The following is a 23,190-nucleotide window of genomic DNA, read 5'->3' as shown; positions in this document are numbered from 1 at the left end:
TGTTTGAATTTAGTGTAAATATTTGGAATAAAAACATTATTTGATTTGACTTTACATTAAAATGAGTTTGAGTTTAATGTAAATGGTTGGAATGATGCTCTAACTCCATGCCACAACATGAAATTTTGTTTTAAAGAGAAAATATATAAACCGATAATCACATCAAATTATGATTATTCACAAATCACAATAAGGGAGCACATTTTAATTTGAAAGAAATAAATTATTTAGGCAAAGCGTAGAAATGAATTATGGCATAAATAAGGACCTTTGTGTAATATGAAGGGGCTCATCTTTTTTCAAAAAAATTTCAACTAGAGAGAGAAACCCATAAAAATCAAAACCAGAAACGAAATCTAATCGGAAAAGCGCAAACCCCCCCGGAAAAATCACACACACTCAGGGTGTCGGCGGCCATCGAATGACGATGGACAGAGAGAAGGAGAGAGAAATCGAGCTGGAGAGCGCAATGTACACCAATTGCTTGTTGCTCGGCCTGGATCCGAACGTAATCGGAGTCGGTTCCAACAACGGCACGCCTCGTGTTGGCTTGTTCCGCCATTCTAACCCTAAATTGGGCGAGCAGCTGCTCTACTTCATCCTATCATCTCTCCGAGGCCCGCTCCAATCCGCCAAGGCAAATTCTTTTTCTAATTTCTCTGTATCCAGTTTTTTTGTTGGATGTGGAAGCTCCACGTGTCGTTATGAGGGGTTTCGAGTTCTGTGTGAAAGTGTTTGGATGATTTTGATGCAGGATTTTGATAAGGTGTGGCCGATTTTTGATTCGGCTCAGTCTAGGGATTTTCGGAAGGTAAATGATTACTGATTTTTTGGGTTACTGTATTTGTGATATTATATTTTTTATAATTTTGTGACTGTGATACGGAGTGAAATTCAGGTCGTGCAAGGGATTATAAGTGAGCTGGAATCACAAGGTGCATTGCCGAGGAGTAATTCAAGGGTTTCATCGCTTGCAACCTGCTGCGGACCAAGGTTGGTTCAACAGTTACCGATTAGATTGTATCTTAATAGTTTGGATTGGTTTTGGTAGCTTTTACCTTGATGTGATTTTGTTCTATCACCCAGAATCTGGAAATTTTGCTAGTTAGATCCACCCAAATCAGTAAATGTAGATAGTTTTAGTAAAATAGAAGTATGGTCAAGTATCTTAGTAATAAAGTCGGTAGATGATCATGGACAAAGCGGTTTGACTTGGATTGAAGCAAACTACCACAAATATTTCCCTGTGTAAGTTGTTTTAAACTTCGCTATCCAAGAAATGGGAAGGATTGGTCCCGATTTGAAATTTTGGAAAGAATAACTTCCACCTTGTTGGAGGAAGTTTGGCTTGAGTTTTTACTCTGTTATATGTTTCAAGACTACATGTATGGCACTATTCCATAAATTGGACTCGTCAATTTCTTCAAAACTCCTAAAGTGCGATTGCAATAAGATGTTCCTGTTCTTGTTACAGATTCGTCGAACTCTTATGGCAGCTTTCACTGCATGCTCTGAGAGAGGTACATAGGCGAACATTTGCAGCTGATGTTGCATCAAATCCACTGCCTGCTCCATTAACTGATGTAGCTTTCTCACATGCAGCTACACTGCTTCCTGTTACTAAGGTAAGTCTTTGATTTAGCTCACCCTAGAATGACGATTGGCACGATTTATTATCAGCTTGTAGGTGCTCTCTCCATGCTCTGGGTTGAAGGGGATCTTGGCTACTTTTATTGGAAATGTGGTTGTTTTATATCAGAATTTTGTTCGTTATTTATAGAACCATATTAGTTTGTTTTATAGGAGAATAGCATGCTATTTTTTTTAATTTTTGTCCTCTATGTTTGAACATGCAAACCGGCTAGCTTCTTTAATTCGTTTACTTCAATTTTATTTGTTATGTTATTTTTGCTCATTAACCATTTTAGTTTCTTTATCAACATTATAAAATCAGGATATGATTGTGGTGATATTGGTTTTCAAGCTAGTAATACCTTCATTGATCATATGCAGTATATCTGCACACCTGCTTCTTTAAGGATAGTTTATTGTTTAATGTCTACCTTAATTTGATTGCAGTAAGGAGGAGTTTTCTGATTTCTATATGCTATCCTAAAATATCCTTAAAAAAATTCTATGCAGGCGAGGATAGCTCTGGAAAGAAGAAGATTTCTGAAAAATGCAGAGACTGCAGTGCAAAGGCAAGCAATGTGGTCTGATCTGGCTCATGAAATGACAGCTGAGTTCCGTGGTCTATGTGCTGAAGAGGTAAGATATCCTAATGGTGTATTTGAGAATAAGACAACATTGTTTATGGAAGGAAGACTTTCGTCTAAACTCCTTTATGGTTGCTTATGTAGGCATACTTACAGCAAGAGCTTGAAAAACTTCATGATTTGAGAAACAAAGTAAAACTCGAAGGTGAATCCTGGGATCAGCTTGTATCTAGCTCAAGTCAGAATTCTCATATAGTTCAAAAAGCTACACGCATGTGGGAATCTTTGTTATCTCGCAAGAGTAAGTTGTACACCTTGTACTCCTACGTGGTTCTCTAAATTTTCTTAACTTATTTACTCTAAGTTACAGCTTGGAATCTCATAAATAAAATAAAACAACAATTTTGTTTTGTATAATGCGAGAAAGTTTTATCATATTCAGTTGGCATACTTTATTTTACCTTTCGATGAACTACAATGAGATTTTCACTCTAAAATCCCATATCGGACATTTTGTGTGTCGATAACCTACAAATTAATACTCCCTCCGTCCCGGACTACTTGCACTTATTTCCTTTCTGGGCGTCCCAAGTTATTTGCACTCTTTCCATTTTTAGTAAAAATTATCACCTACAGCCGCAATTGTTGACTTTGCTATACACTCATTCCTTAATCTCCGTGCCGAAAAGGAAATGTGCGAGTAGTCCGGGACGGAGGGAGTACTTAAAACATGTCCTTAGTTTATGGTGAAATCTTCGTAAAATGCCTGCATTTTCTTTTTCCTGTTACAGTATACGAACTACAAGAGTAGATTAATCTATCTCATGCAATGTTGAATGGTCCCATATTTCCTATTTGCACAGGTCAACACGAGGTCCTTGCTTCAGGCCCGATTGAGGATCTTATTGCTCATCGAGAGCATAGGTAATACTTGAGGTGATTCTGGGTCCTACTGGTTGGCATTAGCTTTGTAATGGACTTATGCTGGGCATTCTCTCACAGGTATCGCATCTCTGGTTCGGCCTTGTTGGCAGCGATGGATCAAAGTTCGTTAGTGTCATCCTCTAGTATGACTTCTCAACAACTAGGTAATGAGGAAACTGAGAGTTCACAAACAGATGTAACTACAGAGAGCAAAAATGAAGAAAAGTATTCTCGACTTGATGATAGAAATACTAGAGGGCAGCCAACAGTTGATATTGCTGAAGTTTTACGACGATGGACGCATGCCTTGCAGCGTATCCATAAACAGTCCCTCCAACTGGTATGCTCTGTTGTGCAGGACCAGTTTTTTTCCTTTCCTTTTCTGCTTTAGGTGCCTTGGTGTATTATGAGGTGCACTATCTGATTGCTCTAGATATTTTCCTCTACCCCAATTGCTGATACAATGAATTTTACAATGTCTATATTCTTGTTCTTAACGTTAACATTGGATAGCATGCTTGCAGTTTAATTCTCCAATATAGTGAACTCTTTATGTTATTTTATTGCAGTCAAAAGCCAATGATGGAGAGGGCCCGCAGCTCCTCCAAAGTGGGCATGAGGGTGATACCAGCAGTCATGCTGAGTCATTGGCTGCGACACTGGCTGAACACAGGCAGCACCTAGACAGCATACAGGTAATCAAATGTTATTGACACACTCAATATGGTTGCACCTGCAATGATGCAGGGGTCCAAGGTTTGTTATGATTCTTGGTATTTTATCCTCTTTACTTACAGCATATGGCTTTGTCCCGTAAATTGATTTTATCGAATGGCTTAGCTAGAGTGCATGATATATTATGAAATTCTGTGAATGCAGGTGCTCATTAATCAACTAAAGGATGTAGCTCCAACCATACAAAACTCAATCTCCGAACTTACCGAGGAAGTGAATAGCATATCATCTAATCCCCCTCCTGTCATGAATTTTAGATTAAACTCACCCATCCAGACACAGAGCAGTGGAAGGACGTTGGTAACTTATATATATACGCTTCCCCTTTTGTTTCTTGAGGAAATTTCTGGGGTTCATGATGCATCTAACTGCTTTCAATGAATTTGTGTATGCGCAGGAAAGTGGTGTTGATGATGTGGCTGAAATAACCTCTAGATTGTCATCCATTCAGATTGAAAACGTATCTGCTAGCCCCCCTACTCTGAAGCTGCCTCCACTATTTAGTTCGACACCTTGTTCTTCTGGAAAAGGTGTAAACATGCAAAAGCGACATAATATGGCTCAAGTCATTCCAGCAGAAAACATAATAGACAAAAAGTTTGTAGAAAATCCCCCATCAAACAGTCAGATGGATAAACCAACACATGGTTTGTGATTTGTTTCCTGTCCTTGGTGATATCAATTTGTTAGTGTCTGCCTAACCTTTTTCTGATACAAATGTTTCTGTAGATGAGGATATTCTTTCTGTACAATATTTGAAGAGGTCTGTACGAGAAGCTGCTCTTTTGTCTAAAACAAGCAACTCGGAATCTTCGCAAGACAGTCGTTCTAATGATGGTTCTGAGCACTACTTTGTTCCGCTTTCTGGGACTGGATTGTCTCGTCACGTTCAGGATAACAAAATTAATTCTCTTAAGAGTAGACAACTTTTCACATCTCAAGCAGATTCCTCCTTGCTTCAGACCCATGTTAAGGACAATAATGTTGGGAGAAGGTACAGTGGAGTTACAGACATACTGAATGATATCGATTCCCTTGATGAATTTGATGGGGTGAACAGCTTCCTCTCTGCTGCTGGGTCAAACTCGTCGGTTTCTGATGCACATAGGTCATTCTATGATATTGATGAGGCTGAGGATTTTTCTCCTGCTTTGCTAATGGATACTGCATTTTTGGCAGATTCATATGAGGATTTGCTTGGTACGTCATAATTCATAGTGCACACAAGGCTTGTTGATTTTCTAGTTTCCAGATGGTACTGATACTCTTGGATGTTTCTGGTTGTTGACATGCTTTCCATTCTGTTAAGTGTGAAATCATTAAGCAATAATGTCTACTTAATTATGATAGTATGATTATCATAATTAAGTAGACATTACTGCTTAATTATGTTGAGCTTCTTTAGAAGTCACTTTTGCTGTCATTCCCTCTGGTTGCTTCTAACTCGTAACCTGATTTATGACCCTAGATTAAAAAAAAAATTAACTCCTATACGAAGGAGGAAATTACAAATAAACTTCTATACTATAGAAAGGAGGAAATTACAACTGATGTCAAGAGGGCTCGAACTCGACACCTCATACAATAATGTCTAAGCTCCTTGCCGCTAGGACAAAGGCTCTGGACGATTTATGACCCTAGATTTAAGAGACAGCAAATGTTAGAAGCATGCACGTGTGTTTTGGTTTCTTGTTACCTATTGTTTTTGTGCCTTTTATTTCTGTTCTCGCACAGTAAGAAAACATGAATGTTGATGGATTACTGTCTAAGATTTTCCGAGTCTGTGTCATATTAGATAAGGAACACTTACTGTCCTTTTCCATCAACTTCCATGTCTTGTGCCTCAGATGGATGCTTCACTTCCGTGTTGATTGATCACTGTCTAACATCTTCTGTGTTTGATGAAATGGATGCTTCCACTTTTTTCACCATTATTTGATGAAAGAATCTTGTCTTGTTATTGCAGCTCCCTTATCTGATACTGAAGCAGCCTTGATGGATCACTGACATTAAATAAGTGTAGAAAACTTGCTGCATCTCTTCAAGAGATATATTTCTTTAGCCGAATGCATTTGGTTTCCTTTCAACCGGAGTTTCTACCCTGATGTGGTACTTGTATGATCTGTCTACTCCCTTCTTTGTTTTGCATATATGTACGTGACATTTCTCAGTTTGACGAGGATTGCTGATTTGGCTAGAAGCATACTGGAGTGTAACTGTGTATGGAAACATTACTCATATCTTAGAGGCAGAAATGTGGTCTTGGAAAAGACTTGTTTTTTTGTCTTGAGGTAACTGACATTTTGCTTCACCGCGACCTAAAATATGTGACAACCCTTCTCGTTGGCCGCAGCGCACACTTGTATAAGTGTTGATATATGTCCTGTCCTAATTCGTACATTACACTAATGCATTGATTGGTGGATGCCCAATTTGTAGATTATCATTTATTTCCATATTTGTTACATTCCAATTCCATTTGTTATCATTGCTTGTGAATCAGATATGTTTCCCATGTGCTCTTGTTAAATTCTTTGATTTCTGTACTGTATTATTGTGGTGACTGTGTTGTTGTAGCTTGATTGATGACTTTGAATTAGATAAATCTAGTTAGTAGATTATACTTATCTATTGTGTAAGAATTTGTCAATGTAATTTGTGATTCATATTATTGGATTTTGTTTGGAACCGGTATGCTTTCTTGATAATTTTAATTTTATGATAGGTTTTTCAATCTTGTGATTCGGTCAAGTGTGATGGGTTCGTTAAGGGTGGTTGTCAATTACTATTAATTATTAGAGCTGTTTATTTCACTTATACCACATCACAAAGTTGTGTTTATTAGCTTAGCTTGGAATGCAAAAATGTTTCCAACTTGCTAATTTTGATTGATAAGTACAAGTTTTGATACTCAAATTGTCTTAAAGAGTAATGACTTTGTCTGCATTCATATGTCTCATATTGTCAAATTAACCCAATCTTAGCTACATTTCAAATTCTAATAATCTCATCTCGTTAATGGGTCTCAAGATAGAGACAACGTCAAATATCAAGCAATTGAGTTTATTTATAATGAATGATAGAGACAACTTGAAATATCAATAAATTGAGTTTATTTACATGGAAAATACTAGTAATTAAAGGGGTTCATTCAAAAATGTTTCAGCGTTTAGGTAAATTATCATTTGGTATCCCACGTTTCATTTTTGGAATAAAATATTCTAAAAAAATAATAATTTTGGCTCTCTTATTTCTAAGATTGCACTGAGATGTTAAAAGTATTATTTTTGCTTTTTTTTCTTATTTAATTTTAGTTACACACATACATAAATAACTTGTACATCTAGTTGACACATTAGAAATATGGTTATGGGGAATTTTTTATGGGATGAAACGATGGGTACCAAATGAAGCCATCTAAACGATGAGTCATGTTCGAGTAAACACTTCAAATGATGTGACAGAATCAACCCTTTTCTCCTATTAAAAGTATATGCCCCAAACCTTTTAATTTGAAAACCATACCGACAACCATCTTCGATGCCAATAAATTTTGACAAACGGTGGGACAAAATCAACTCTTTACCATATTGAAAATATATGCTCCAAATCTTTTAATCTAACGACCATGTTAACAACTATCTTCGATGCCAATAAATTTTGATTTGAATATCACTTAAAAATTCATCAAGCAAATTAGGTACCTTGATATGAAAATATTGGTGGTATATTTAAAATTTATTATATGCAGTTATAGTAACAATACAATAAATATTTTGACACAATCGACTTATGAGTGGTTAATCGGTCGATTCATTTAATACTAAACCAATTTTTAGTTAAGAGCATCCACATCGGCGAGCAGGAAAATGCCCATCCGTCCGTGCCAGCTGCACGGAGACGTTGTCCGCCGTTGCGCTCGCGCCACTGGCATGTTGCTGCTCAATGCATCGAGCACGTCCGTGCCAACGAGCAGGCGACGTGGCGCGTCCTGATTGGCCAACGGCATATCCGTTGGAAAATCATTTTTTTTAAATAAAAAATAATACCAAAAAAAAAACTATCTTCACAATCCCAAAAAATGACCATTTTTCCCCTTTTTCTGTATTTTTTTTATTTTTTCCCCAAAATTATCTATAAATACATACATTCATCATCCATTTTTCACATCAAATCATCTCTCATTCATCTCTAATTCATATTTTCATACAACTTATCTACACCTTCATCTCTCACTCTAAACCTCAAATGGATTTCACTCATCTCATTGCGGAAGCGGAGCGCGAAGAACAAGAATACTACGAACAACATCGTGCCGCTTATGAAGCATATGTCGCAGCGAATACCCCCGCCCCTCCTCCTCAACCAACTAGATCAACTCGCCGCTACATTCATCGTGACTGGGAAGGAGCCCACGAAAGGCTCGTTGCCGACTATTTTTCCGACCAGCCGCGGTTTCCGGAAGATTTTTTTAGGCGCCGTTTTCGCATGTCAAAGCGCTTGTTTATGCGTATTGTCAACACATTGTTAACCCGTGTTGAATACTTCCAAACAGGTCCAGATTCAGCCGGTCGGCAAAGTCTCTCGGCGTTGCAGAAGTGTACGTGTGCCATCCGACAACTCGCTACTGGGCAAACGGCCAACCTCTTCGACGTGTATTGGCATGTCGGTGAGTCCACTGGAATCCTTTGTCTTAAAATTTTTTGCGAGGGCGTTCGTTCAGCTTTCGGTGATGAATTCCTTCGGGTACCCACCACCGATAATTGTCAACGGTTGCTTCGTCTTCACGAAACAGTCCATGGCTTTCCCGGTATGCTTGGCAGCATTGACTGCATGCATTGGAGGTGGAAGAATTGACTGACTGCTTGGAGGGGGCAACACTTAAGCGGCCACAAAGGTGGCGGCCCAACACTTATCCTTGAAGCGGTCGCCGACTACCGCCTATGGATTTGACATGCATATTTCGGTATTGCCGGATCCAACAACGACTTGAACGTGCTCTATTCTTCACCCCTCTTCAATGATGTGTTGAATGGTGTAGCACCGGCGATCGACTTCACCGTCAACGGAAATGTATACCACATGGGTTACTATCTCGCCGATGGTATCTACCCAAGGTGGTCGACTTTCGTGAAGATGCTAAACAACCCGCAAGATCCGAGACAGGTTCTTTTTGCGCAGCGTCAAGAGTCCGCGCGGAAAGACGTCGAAAGAGCCTTTGGGGCCCTTCAAGCCCGATTCAACATTGTGAAGGTCCCGTCTCGGCTGTGGTACGTGAAAAATATCGCCGACATCATGTACACGTGTATTATCTTACACAACATGATTATAGCCGACGAAGGACCGAGGGCGGCTAGCTTTTACGACGAGGATGAAGCCAGAAGCTCAAGCGTGAGGTCTCCCCCACGCCGAGGTGTGCATACGACGGTGGCTGAGAGGATCGAAACAAGGCACACAATGCGCGATACCCGAACCCACGTTGAGCTACAAGAAGACCTAATCAAACACATTTGGGCGAAATTCGGCCACGAGTAGTGGTTTTTTTTTATTTTAGGAGTTGAATTATGTATTTTTATTGATTATGAGCTTAATTATGTAATTTTTATTTTTTATGATTTTAATTATGTAATTTTTATTTTTTAGGATTTTAATTATGTAATTTTTAATTTTTGATGTATTTTGTAAAATTATTGGGAATTTTTAATGTATTTTAATTTTGTGGAAATGTTTTTATTTAAATTGAATAATGGAATGTTGGGACCCTTGTGTTCGTCCTTGCGGAAGAGCACGGATGTGGGTGCTGTGTTATTGCCTAAGAGCAGGCAGAAAAAGTGGGTCTGGGCCCATATCTGTGCTCGTTGGCAAGAGCACGAAAGTGGATGCTCTAAGTGACTAAGGAATTTGCCCTAACCATAAGTTCACAACCACATCGAATTAGCCAATTAATTAATCTACTATTGATTGGATATAATCAACTAGTTGGTTAATTGAAAAAAAATGAAATTAACTTTATTTCTTGCTGGGCCATTCAAATAGCTAAAACACAACTGCACTTTACATGTTGTTATCGAGATAACAAGAAGATATCTAATCCAGTTTCAAATAAAATTTGTGAATGTTATAAGTTTATGAAATGCAATTTAACTTATTCAATTATCTAACAGAACGATCTGATTCATTCCAAAAACATGTTAAGCATTAAAAACTAATGAAAATGGCACTTGAAAATTACAAAAGAAAGGATTCGAGGTTCTATACATTTATAGAGAAGACATTATATGTTTAAACTTAATTATTTAAAAAATGTACGGTATAAAATCGAAAAGGAAAGGAAAAGAGTTTCAACCTCACACTATCTTAACAAAGATGTAGAAGTTGTTTGTATAATAAAAGCAATGAAATTTAGATAAATTAGAGTGATATATAGATCGAATTTTTCGATATAATCAATTAGGTATTTATTGACTGATAACTAATCTTAATCGTTCACTTACTGGTTAATCGGTAATAAACTAACTGATTAATCATTCCTAGATCGACTCACAAGTTAACCGACTATCTAATCAATTCAGTCAGAATTTTTTGGGGTAATGAATTAATACCCCTCCACCCCTTTTCCATTTTCTACTTTATTATTCTTTTACTTAAGGCATCAGCACATCATCATTTTTTTAATATTTATAAAATCCATACGAATTTAAAAAAACTAATAAATTAAAATATGAATTTCAAAAACTTCATTTCATTTAATAAAAATTAATAAATTACAATGCGAATTAAAAAAAATGCAAACTCAGCGACGGCGGTTACGAGCCCACACTTCTTCAATCACGTCGCTCATGAGCTGCGCATGATCCTGTTGGTTACGCATTGAGGCCTGTCTAGATAGAACCTCATTGAAGCCTAACGGTAACCCACAGTGAATTGGCCTCTCCACACCGTCGAACAATTCTTCCACTGCCAGTGCATACAGTCGATGCTCCCGAGCATCCCAGGAAACCCGTGCGCCGTCTCGTGCATCTGCATCAGACTCTGGCAATCAGTGGCAGTCGGCTTGCGCAAATATGTGTTGCCATAGGCCTCTACTATCCCCCGACAAAAGCGCTTCAGACACTCGCGGCCTGTAGAATCCCCGCAGTGGAGGTACTCGTCAAAAAGGTCCGCCGTGGTGCCGTATGCCAACTGACGAATAGCAGTCGTGCACTTTTGCAATGGTGTAAGGCCGGGTTTGCCGATGCCGTCCTCCCGAAACGTGAAGTATTCATCACGTGAAGACAATGTCCGAACAATGCTGAGAAAAATGTACCGCGACATTCTAAACCGGCGGCGGAAAATAGTCGGGCCCCATCGTGGTTGATCGGCAAAATAATCTTCAACCAGACGTCTGTGAGCTTCCGGGTGGTCGCGTCGGACATACGTCCTATGTCGAATAGGCCTATGGACTTGCTCAGCCGCCGCTGCCGCCGCCTCCTCCTCGCGCTGCATTGCCGCATAGCATGCCGCCATGGCCTCTTCAACGGCTGCATCTAATGCTTCTGACGTCGAACTACCGGACTCAGACGAACTAGAACTATTGGTGTCGTCGCCTAGATTCATTTTGGTTGGATGTTGAGAGAGAATATGTAAAGAGATAGTCGATATGTTCGTATGTACAAATGAATGAGAAAATAAAAAACGCGTGCCATCGTCCGCGACCATCGTCACGCACCCGCAATGGGGCAGACGATGGCGGGCGCGGACGATGCGCGCCATCGGGCATGCCATCGTCCGCCCCATTGCGGATGGCCTTAACACAATTTCTTAAATTATGTGCCGAATAAAAACACTTTCACCATTATAGAACCGAGAGAGTATTTGTTTGTGAAAGAAAGAAAAGGATTTTAGCTGTACAATAGTGGAACAGATTGACCGATTTAATTATCATTTATCGTTCATTATGAAGTTGGAATCTTGATTTAAATGAATTTCAAATTCAACCGGTAATTAATGACAAAATTAAACCAAATATAGTTTTGGCTGGAAAAAGTTATGACACCGAAAAAAAACGATAAAAATCATTAAGAGCATCTCCAGTGGGCGGATGTCCCACTCGAACATCCACTAGGACATCCCAAAAACACCTCATGTCACTTCACTAGGACATCCCACCCCATTGCCACATCACTAGTACATCCCCTGCATAATCCGCCCTTCCCATCGCCCTTCCCACTAGGACATCCCACAATAAAAAAAATCACAATAATATAAACAAAAAGTACGGGAAAGCAAAATACGGGAAAAATTACGGGAAACCAAAAAACGGGCAAAAATACATAGTCATAAAACATAAAAAAAAGAGAATTTAGAAAAAAAGTAAAATACATAGTCATGAAAAAAAGAAAAATACATAGTCCAACATCCCCGGCTCACTCCGCGCTGTCCTCGTCGCTCGTGCCGCCTCTGCTACCAGTGCCGCCCCCGTCGCCCGCGTCGGGCCCGTCGTCCCCTCCGCTTATCTCGGCGCCATCATCTCCAATGGGTGGCATTCCCAAATCGCGCCGACATCCATCGATGACATCCTTCAACATCCTCTTGTACGTCGCATCGGTCGTGCCATGCCACCTATGCATTGTCCGGATCAAGCTTTGGGTGATTTGCGCGCATCATCATATTTGGGGTCATGCCCCCCCATCCCGGCTGCCCTCGGCATCATACCACCCATACCACCCATCCAATTGTACATATAAGGGGACATCATCCCACCCATTCCACCCATCCCCGACATTCCCGGAACTGTTGACGCACTTCCGCTAACGTTTCCCTCCAGATCGATGGGAAACGCCGGAGTCTGCGACTCGCTCGTGGCCGGGGAGTTCCTATCGTTCTCCATTAGGTAGAAATGAAATTTGTAGTAAAAGAAGAGAGAAACTTGTTAACACAAGTGGTGCAAATGAAATGAAGTTCAACGAGCCGTATATATAGAATTTAAAAAAAAAAAAAATTATCGGACGTCCAACCGGGACGTCCGACCCTCGCCACAGTGGCGGACGTCCGCCCGCCCGTCGCCGGGACGTCCGAGGACACCCGACGTCCTCACGGGACGTCCGTATCCGACCTTCGACCCCCCAACGGCGGACGTCCCGGTATCCCTTCCGCGTGTCCGACCGGACGTCCTACCGGAAGGCCGTCACTAGAGATGCTCTAACAGAACAAGAAAGATGAGTTGAGAAAAAAAAACAATAAAAAAATAATAATTCTCTCTCTCTCTATCTTCTCGGGCCCAATTTTCAGGTTACAATCAGTGATCCCTACTCACATAGACTCGATCTTTTAGCCTGTTTTTCCATCAAAATCAACCAACCTATATATGCTCGGAATGACCCACAATTCTCGCACTCTGAATCCCTCTTTTTTCATGAATAGTTTCTAACTTTTCTGTGTATGTATCTGCACTTACACGCACTGATTCTTTTGATACTTTTCGCCATTGTGATCCCTATACAGGAATCGTAGCTGGGTTTGTCTAGATCGTGCCCGGATCTTATTGTTTGTTGATCTACAACTGACATGGAGTTGAATTTGAGGTCAGAATCTTGCTTCTCTTACTTTCTTTTCCTTTTGGATTGTGCAAATTGGGTTTCTGTGATGCTATCTTCATTTTATTTAGTTACTTTAGTTTACTCCTAATTTTGACTTGTTTCTGCAATTGGGAGTTTGCTGATTATATTTGGGGATTTTATAGTTTTGTGCTCTATTGTGGTGGTGGAATTTTAGCACTGTTTGCTTTCTTTATAAGGTTTTGATTAACTTGTTTTTGTTTTATTGGTTGATGAAATTTTGGTGTGGATGTATTGTTTCAGTTTTTCCCCAATTGCTAATGTTTGAGTAGTTGCCCTAATTTTTGCTGCAGATAGGGTTTGTACATTAACTTGTATATGTAGCACTCTTTGTGGGAGAGAAGATTGCAAGTGTAGAAGGGGCTAGATTCTGAGCTAACTGTGGTTGTTTTCGATATATGATCAGTTGAGTTCACTGTATCTAACATAAGTAGGAGGTGTGCCATCTGCATCCTAGCAGTTGATTGGTGGCTGCTGTTGAGTTTGTTTGAAGAAGGTTGTATTTGGTGGCATTAAGTGAAGTGATGATTAAAAATTTCCTTAACAAGCTTCCAAAGAAACAGGGAAAGTCGGCAGAGAGTCGTGATGGAGGGTCTTCGACACTCTCTTCAAATTCTTCGACTGCTTCTAGAAGCAATTCTGCTTCAAGTGCTCGGTCAGGCAATGTTAATTTGGCGGGGAATAATTATAATCAGAATTCTGGTGTGAATCATGGGAATAAACTGCAAGACCCGTTGCATAACAAAGCAAATGGGAGTAGTCTGCCCGTGCCATATGAGGCTTTACCTATTTTTAGAGATGTCCCGAGTTCGGAGAAGCAGAACTTGTTTATCAGGAAACTGAGCATGTGTTGTGTAGTATTTGACTTCACTGACCCCACGAAGCATTTGAAAGAGAAGGACATCAAACGGCAGACTTTGGTGGAGCTTGTCGACTATGTCTCTTCAGCAAATGGGAAATTCAGTGATGTGGTCTTGCAAGAGATCGTGCGAGTGGTGTCTACAAATTTGTTCCGCACCCTCTCTACTCAGCCTCGTGAAAACAAAGTCTTGGAAGGTCTTGACGTAGAAGAAGAGGAGCCCCTAATGGATCCTGCGTGGCCCCATCTACAAATCGTGTATGAGTTTCTCCTCAGGTTTGTGACTTCCCCAGAGACTGATGCGAAGCTGGCAAAGCGCTACATTGACCACACTTTTATTCTAAGGTTATTGGATCTGTTTGATTCGGAAGACCCAAGAGAAAGGGAGTACCTAAAGACAGTGCTGCACCGCATATATGGAAAGTTCATGGTGCATCGCCCGTTCATTAGAAAAACCATAAACAATATATTCTACCGTTTTATCTTTGAAACAGAGAAGCATAATGGGATTGCAGAGCTGTTAGAAATTTTGGGAAGTATTATAAATGGATTTGCGCTGCCGTTGAAAGAAGAGCACAAACTTTTTCTTGTCCGAGCACTCATTCCACTTCACAAGCCAAAGTGTATACCTATGTATCATCAACAGCTAACTTATTCCATCACACAATTTGTAGAGAAGGACTGTAAGCTCGCAGATACTGTTATCCGGGGCTTGCTTAAATATTGGCCAATAACAAACAGTTCAAAGGAGGTCATGTTTTTGAGTGAGCTCGAAGAAGTGCTGGAAGCAACTCAGGCTCCGGAGTTTCAACGCTGTATGGTTCCTTTATTCCGCCAAATTGGTCGTTGCATGAGCAGCTCTCATTTTCAGGTTGGTTACCATTTAAATTGCTTATGTTTCTTGTCATTTGTGAATTTGTGAGAAACCGTCTTGTTATTTCTTGCTCCACATTCCCATCTAAACAGTGTCCTTTTGTTTATGTATTTGCATCCTGCCGTCGTTTTTTTAACTTTAAACAATGTTTAAACTCATAAAGAATTTGGTTTGTGTTTGATGCTCATATTTTCCTTGTTATATTGTGCCACTCTCTTCATTACTTTGGTTTCATTTCACTCCTTAAATAACGACAGATGGGGCCTTTGGAGCTTAGTTACAATATGTTGGTATTATGAGGCTCTCATGTTATAAAATGATATATTAGTGTTGCTTATGAGTCATGAATCGATTGGTTAAAATTACTGATATTATAAAATCAGCCAATCCTTTGTTTAGGTTTTCCCTTTGTCTGTCCATGTTCTACTTCCAATATATTACCGTCTTCCATACATACTTTATGTGATGTGTTGTCTATTGTTTTTGGTAATAAAAAAGCGATGAAACCGCAAGTTTGAGATTGCCAAATAACTGAATAAGATGATGTCTTTACTCTCTGTGTGTGTGTGTGTGTGTGTGTGTGTGTGGTGACTGTGGTCAAAGAATGCACTCATTGAATTATTTTGGACCGCAAATGCGGTCCTTGGCAGCCAACAAAAGGATTGGAAAATTAAATCAATTTACGATGCGGCTAATTAGAAGAACCCGAATTTTCTGTCATTCTTGATGGCTGCCTACGACACACCATCTAGATTATCTTAACTCTGTACTTGCATAGACGTTGATCCTAGCAGATAGCATTAACAAACTACACCTTCTTGTCATACCTCCGCTGAAGGAGCCGTTTCTAACTTCACAGATGAAGATTTAGTCTGGTCATAGATGTCTAATAGAAACAGTGGTTTCTAAATTGATATGATCACAATTATTTAAAATAAAATAATTTTCTTCATCCTATATTATCTCTATTCTGTTATGATGTCAGGATTATGTTTTCCCTGGTTTTGTTAGTGCTATCCGCTTATCCTCCCTGCTCATGTAGGTTGCAGAAAGGGCTCTCTTTTTATGGAACAATGATCATATCGAGAACCTGATCAAGCAAAACCGCAAAGTTATACTCCCAATCATCTTCCCTGCATTGGAGAAGAACGCACGAAACCACTGGAATCAGGCGGTGCACAGCTTGACGCTAAACGTCCGAAAAATCTTCTCTGACGTGGACCCCGAGCTATTCGAGGAGTGCTTGCTGAAATTCCAAGAAGACGAAGGGCGGGATGAAGAAGACAAGGTGAAACGCGAAGCAACCTGGAGACGCCTCGAGGAGATTGCAATCTCTAAGGGTGCAAGCAGCGAAGCAGTGGCCGCCCCTCGCAAGGCCACGCTGCCACTATCCGGCTAAGTAACTCCACCACATCTTTTTTTGCTTGCATATGTTTGAAGGTGGAAACCTGAAATGGAACTCTGCATAATTTATTGATTGCTTAACATTTTGAAGAAGCACAATCTGATCGACGGTCTATGACCTCGTCGTTCCGATACGAGATCAGAGGGACTGTACATACATAAAATGGATTGCCAGCCAACTGCAGGAGGGTTATAGGTGCTTTAGCCCCAGTGATCAAATTCAAAGGTTTTCTCATCTCTAGCTCTTAGAAATGTTGTTGAGATCAATCAAGACTTGTATTTCTATGTTGATGTGAACCATTCATTGTAAAAGTTATTAACAGTTGAAAGAGTTTTAGGATTTCTTTTTTTACAATAGAGTGAGTGGCTTACTATTTTTCAATTTTTACTAAGGAATCTTCAAATATACATTCTATTCTACTTATGGTATCCTACTATTGGGTTTTAGTTTGGCTTATTAATTTTTTCTGCAATTTCTTTCATTTTTAGTAAATTTTTTATGAGGGTTAATTCTTGGCAGTTAGGCTTTGTAATCATTTTTGCATTTATTTCATTTTAGTTAAATTAAACTGTGTGTACCACTATTAGTTTTTCAGTTTACCTTATTAACTTTTCTTCAATTTCAATTTCTTGTATCTTTGTTTAATTATATAATTCCTGATAACGGTTATTTATGTGCAACAGGCTTTATAAGCATTTTTTTCACTTTTAGTTAATAGTAATTTGATTGTAAGAGCATCTGCATTGGTACTCTTGCGGAAGAGCTGTGCTCTTGCTGAGGGCAAGAGCATGGCTGTGCTCGGCACTGCGCTCTTGCCTTCGGCACGGTGGTGCACTTGCCCATTAGCACCACATTACCGACGGCTAGAGCACGCGCAACCGACGTGGTATGCTCTGATTGGCCGTGGTTTATCATTTTTTTTAAATTAGAAAAAATCTGAAAAATTCAGATTTAATAAAAAAAATTTCACTTTCCAATAATATATATCCATTTTTTCCACACTTTTAATTTATTTTTTCATTATTTTTATCCCAAAATTCACATTTTCATATATAAATACCGTCATTTCAACACAAAAAATCACACTGCACCAAACAACTCTCTCAATCTCAATTTTTAGGATTCTAATTATGTAATTTTTATTTTTTAGGATTTTAATTATGTAACTTTTACTTTTTTAGAATTTTAATCATGTAATTTTTAATTTTTTAGTAACTTGCAATAGTATTTCGGGTATTTTGAATACATTTTAATATTTTGGAAATGTTTTTAGTAATTGAAGTATTTAAATTGAATAATAGAATGATGAGACCTATGAGCATGCTTTTACGGAAGAACATGGATGTGAGTGTTTGTTCTTGCGAAAGAGCAGAGAATTGAAAATGAATAAAGGTGTGTCCGGGTCCACGTCGGTGCTCTTGGCAAGACCATGGACGTGGATGCTATAAAGTTTTTTTTTTGGCTTGATTGTAAAAGTATTCTATAAAACTATGCGTTTACATTTAGAAGGATCACTTGAAGGGATATTCCAATAACGAAGGTTTTTAGCTATCCATACTTCCATAGCCTCATTTCTTAAATCATTCGTTCACTACATTGTTTATGAGTCGTCTCACACTTGACACCATTTTTTACCCCTATTTTTATTCAAGCAATAGCACCACAGTCCATCATTTCTTCATTTAATTATTCATGGGTCACACTTGTAATTTATTTTTTCATTTCTTGTATTTAAAACAATTTAATTAAAATTAAACATGTTAAAAATCCTAAAATTATATTTTAATGAAAAACGAAAATGCATAATTATTTCTCCTAAAGTTACATTTTATTCTAAGCAATAAAATTAAAAGTTAAAATTTGAATCACTAATTGTTGTTGCCAAATTTCAGCCAAATGTGTTCGATTAGATTATGTTGAAGTTTGTGGTGAGTGATGGTATCGCGCGACGACTCCCGACATTGTAAGTAGTCGCGGAACAGTGGCGGCACACTCTGACATGTAGGACTTAGCGGTTGAGGTCTAAGTGGTTTCTTCTTCGATCCAATTTGCCGTGTTTCGTCCTTCATCTTCAATGTTCATGTTGTGCATAATACATGCATACATGAACGTCAGCAAGCACATCTCGATACCAAGAATGAGAGCCATGGTCATTGTTGGATATATTCTTCACCGCTGTTGAAATAAATACTCTCGGCGCATACGGAAATGGTGTCGAAAGAAGTTCTCTCTCCACCGCTTTTGCTAGACAACATATTTTGCAACAAGCCTCTCGGTGGCTCCTTCCCGATCACGATGAATGTATCACCAGATGCTTAGTGCATGAGGAGGGGACGATTGACTTCATACTCCTGAAGACGCTTCATAGTCCATATAATCAAACAGATTATCTGAATCGTCATCGAGTGCATTGCTACGTCGGAGGCCATAGTTGAATTGAAAGCGTGAAAGAGTTTTGAAAGAAAGAAAGATAGGGTTTTTTATTGTGAAAAAATTGTGGATTGAATGAGATGTTTATAGATGAGCTTGGGTAGTATTGGTGGAAAAAAGATGTAAAAAATCTTGAAGATAGTAACCGAGATGGATAAGGGATAAAAGGCTAGGCATGGTGAATTGCAGAGAACAAAGTTTATGATTCTCTTATTTCTGTATTTCTGTGTGTTTTACATTGTATACAATGATCTCTTTTTATAGGAGAGAAATACAAGTATATTTGGAAACATATCAATCTATTCTAGGTATAATCACTAATTGGTATTCTCCTAAAATAGATTTATTTCTTTCCTTGATTCTTTCCTTGAATTGTGTCTTCTAGGGTTTGACACTCCCCCTCAAGTTGAGCCGCGGCATCTCCGATGCTCAACTTGCCAAGAACTTCTTTGAACACTTTAGAATTCACAGCTTTGGTTAAAATGTCTGCCAGCTGATCCTCTGACCTCACAAATGGAAATTCTATGACTCCTTTTTCTAGGTTCTCCTTAATGAAATGTCGATCTACTTCCACATGTTTAGTCCTGTCATGTTGCACTGGATTTTCTGAAATACTGATCGCCGCCTTGTTGTCGCAGAATAACTGACTCTTCTATGTTGGAGGAAATCCTATCTCCGTAAGTAACCTCCACAACCACATAATCTCCGTTAAACCACTCTTGATTCCTCGGAACTCTGCTTCCGCACTAGATAAGGCAACGACCTTTTGTTTCTTGCTTCTCCAAGTGACCAGGTTTCCCCCTACGAACGTGAAGTATCCTCCCGTAGATTTTCTGTCAACTGGATTGCTTGCCCAATCAGCGTCAGTGGATCCATGAACCTCCAGATCTCCTCCTTTTTCTAGGAGTACTCCGTATCCTACAATCCCCTTCAGATATCTTACAATCTTCAAGGCAGCCTCCATTTGGTCTTCTTGCGGTTTGTGCATAAACTGACTGACTATACCAACTGCATAGGTAATATCTGGTCGAGTATGTGAGAGATAGATCAACTTTCCCACCAATCGTTGATACTTCTCCCGGTCTGCTAGCTTTGCTCCTTCTTCTATCTTCAATCCATGGTTGGGTACCATAGGAATATCTGAGGGCTTGCAATCTAGTAAACCAGACTCTGCTAGTAAATCCAGTACGTACTTCTTCTGTCTCGAACTCCAAGGAAATATTCCAAGGAAATATTTCAGTGCCCCCAACTCTTTCATCTCGAACTCCTTAGATAGATTCTCCTTCAGATTCTTGATTTCCTCTTCATCGTCTCCTGTGATAATCATGTCGTCCACATAGATGATCAGACATGTCACCTTGTCGTCCTTCTTCTTAATGAACAATGTGTGGTTAGAGTGGCTTTGTTTATACTCATGCTTGAACATTGCCTGGCAGAATCTCCCAAACCATATCCGGGGAGACTGTTTTAGTCCATACAAGGTTTTCCTCAATCTGCACACATGTCCGTCTCCAAATTCTCCAAGAAAACCTAGAGGGGCTTCCATGTAGACTTCCTTATTTTCTTCCAACTCTCTATGTAAAAAGGCGTTAGTGACATCCAGCTGATGTAAAGGCCAATCTCTAGATGCAGCTATAGACAGCAGTGTTCTAACTGTATTTAGCTTGGCTACCGGAGAGAACGTCTCTGCATAATCCACTCCATAGACCTGAGTGTATCCCTTAGCCACCAGTCGTGCTTTATACCTCTCGATTGAACCATCTGCTCGTCTTTTGATTGTGAAGACCCATCGACATCCTACTGGCTTCTTTCCCTTTGGTAGAGTATACTTCTCCCATGTTCCATTCTTTATTAAGGCATCTATCTCTTTCTTCATTACCTCCCTCCAATGTTTGTGTTTCATCGCCTCCTCAAAGGATTGAGGAATCTCATCCTCATAGAGGGCAGCCTCAAAAGCTCTAGCCATTTCTGTGAGATGTCCCTGCACAAGATTAGTTACAGAATATTGGGACCTTCCTTTCCAGTCTTAAGAGTATCGCCTAGGAGGAACGCCTCTCGTACTCCTTAGCGGTAACTCATAACCCATGTCTGCTTGTTCCTCAATTTTCTCATTCTCCCTGTCACTATTAGTTTCTTCCACAGGAGTAATATTTCCAGAGTTATGACTATTTACCTCAGGATCCCTGACCGGGGTAGATAGCGAGGTGTCGCCGAACTCCTCGTCCTGCACATTGGAACTTGACGGCCCGGCGTTACCGCTAACTGTCTCTGGTGGAGCGACGTTTAGAACAGGTTGACTTGGACTCGTCAAGTTTCCCTCCCCCTGACTGTTGTGATTCTCTTCCTGGTTTGGTGTAGGCTCGGGTATTGGTGTAGGTGTAGGTTCGGATACGGGTGTAGGTGTAGGTTCGGGTATTGGTGTCGGTAGCCAGCGTAGTGAGTCATTTTCTGAAATTTCTGGTCGACTCTCCCCCTGACCTCTAGGTTGGCTATAGAAGTATTCTCCCTCAACAAAGTCGCAGTTCATGGTGGTATACATGGTTCTTGTTTTAGGATCATAGCATCTGTAGCCCTTTTGATTCCGGCCATACCCTAGGAAAACACATTTAACAGCACAAGGGGAAAATTTAGATCGCTCGTGTTTGGGAATATGGACAAAGACGGAGCACCCAAATATCCTAGGTTCTAGACGAAGAGATGATGGGATAGTGGCTTGGGTAGATAGGATGTCCAAAGGTGTTTTGAAGTCCAGGATTTTGGTAGGGAGACGGTTTAGAAGGTAGACAGCAGTGGCTACGGCTTCTGGCCAAAAAGATTTTGGGATTCGGGATTCGATTAGGAAGGCTCGTGTGACTTCTAGAATATATCGGTTTTTCCTTTCTGCTACCCCATTATGTTCAGGAGTATGTGGACAGGTGGTTTGGTGGACTAATCCCTTTTCAGTGAAGAAAGACTGCATTTTAGAATTGACAAACTCCCCCCATTATCGGATCGAAGGATTTGGATATTGTGTTTGTATTGAGTTTGTACGAAGGTATAGAATTGGGTGAACTTGTCAAAAACTTCAGATTTTGTTTTTAAGAAATAAACCCAAGTCATGCGTGTATAATCATCAACAAACAACAAAAAATAGCAAAAGCCCGATCCCCCAGTAACAGGTGCAGGCCCCCACACATCCGAATGAATTAATGAAAAGGGAGTTTTCACTCTAGTATTATTTAACTTAAACGAATGTCTATGACTTTTGGCCAAAAAACATGTTTCACAATTAAAGGTAAAAGAAGAATTCAACTTAGGAAAAAGCAGACGGAAATATCTTATAGATGGGTGCCCTAACCGGCGATGCCAAAGCCAAGCCTACTTATCGGTCAGTCCGTGAGACAGCAACGCAGTACTCTGATGGGCCACCTCATCCACATAGTACAGTCCGTGTCGTTCAGTGCCACGCCCAACTATCGTCCTCGTTTGGGTATCCTGCAGTAAACAGAAACGAGGCTGCATTAGTAACTTGCAGTTCAATTTTTTAGTCGCATGACTAACTGACAATAATTTGTGAGATAGTGACGGAACAAATAAGCAATTCGAGAGTCGAAGGGTTTGGGAGATAGTGATGGTTCCCGTCCCCTGAACAGGTGCCAGATCTCCACTCGCAGTTTGAACATGAGTTTTATTTGACTTGGAAATACTTTCAAAATCAGACATATCAAACGACATTGTGTCAGTTGCACCACAATCAAAAATCCAATTTTTATTCTTTTCTCCTATTTCTGAGGTAGATGACATGGCCAAGGCTTCAAAGGAATTTTGGCATTTTATTGTGGGATGTATCACAAGATTTTCACAAGGTTTAGGGGCTGGAATGTGTTTATGAGGAATTTTGGGGAGTTTAGAGGAGTTATTTTTGAAATGGGGTATGGGGTGCAATATGTGAGAAGTTTTGGGGCTAGAAACAATAAGTCTATGGGGATGGGGTAAAAAACGTGATTTGACAGAACTTGGAGGGTTCAAATGAGAGAACCCCCCTTTACCTTCACTCCAAACCCTAGACGGGTCCGCCGCGTTTGCTTCTCCTCCAATCTGCACTCTCGCCGCCGTGACAGTGGCCACGGCTTTCTCCTCCCCGCGTCCGCCATAATTTCCGGTGGTGGTTG

At 39.9% G+C, this 23,190-nt stretch overlaps 2 protein-coding genes across 2 annotated transcripts; both read left to right on the top strand.

Annotated features, from left to right (window-relative positions):
• The first annotated feature begins 302 nt into the window (after positions 1-302).
• LOC121809256 (AUGMIN subunit 6-like) lies at positions 303-6,374 on the top strand. The gene is made up of 13 exons (XM_042209787.1): positions 303-637; positions 755-811; positions 899-993; positions 1,475-1,625; positions 2,143-2,268; positions 2,361-2,517; positions 3,080-3,140; positions 3,219-3,480; positions 3,710-3,835; positions 4,020-4,175; positions 4,273-4,522; positions 4,605-5,075; positions 5,842-6,374. Exons 1-13 carry the CDS (start codon positions 422-424, stop codon positions 5,880-5,882), a joined length of 2,169 nt encoding a protein of 722 aa, XP_042065721.1. The 5' UTR covers positions 303-421; the 3' UTR covers positions 5,883-6,374.
• A 6,780-nt stretch (positions 6,375-13,154) lies between these two features.
• On the top strand, positions 13,155-17,055 carry LOC121809260 (serine/threonine protein phosphatase 2A 57 kDa regulatory subunit B' theta isoform-like). The gene is made up of 3 exons (XM_042209790.1): positions 13,155-13,438; positions 13,765-15,201; positions 16,247-17,055. Exons 2-3 carry the CDS (start codon positions 13,996-13,998, stop codon positions 16,601-16,603), a joined length of 1,563 nt encoding a protein of 520 aa, XP_042065724.1. The 5' UTR covers positions 13,155-13,438; positions 13,765-13,995; the 3' UTR covers positions 16,604-17,055.
• The last annotated feature ends 6,135 nt before the right edge of the window (positions 17,056-23,190 follow it).

The sequence above is a fragment of the Salvia splendens genome, chromosome 6 (assembly GCF_004379255.2).
Source record: "Salvia splendens isolate huo1 chromosome 6, SspV2, whole genome shotgun sequence".
NCBI lineage: Eukaryota > Viridiplantae > Streptophyta > Magnoliopsida > Lamiales > Lamiaceae > Salvia > Salvia splendens.
This window is presented reverse-complemented; position numbering and strand designations above follow the sequence as displayed.

Excerpts from the sequence above, each read along its gene's own strand:
- LOC121809260 (XM_042209790.1), top strand. The coding sequence starts at position 13,996 with ATGATTAAAAATTTCCTTAACAAGCTTCCAAAGAAACAGGGAAAGTCG. Across the intron at positions 15,202-16,246 it reads TGAGCAGCTCTCATTTTCAG|GTTGCAGAAAGGGCTCTCTT; the intron begins GTTGGTTACCAT and ends CTGCTCATGTAG.
- LOC121809256 (XM_042209787.1), top strand. The coding sequence starts at position 422 with ATGACGATGGACAGAGAGAAGGAGAGAGAAATCGAGCTGGAGAGCGCA. Across the intron at positions 2,269-2,360 it reads GTGGTCTATGTGCTGAAGAG|GCATACTTACAGCAAGAGCT; the intron begins GTAAGATATCCT and ends TTGCTTATGTAG. Across the intron at positions 4,523-4,604 it reads GATGGATAAACCAACACATG|ATGAGGATATTCTTTCTGTA; the intron begins GTTTGTGATTTG and ends ATGTTTCTGTAG.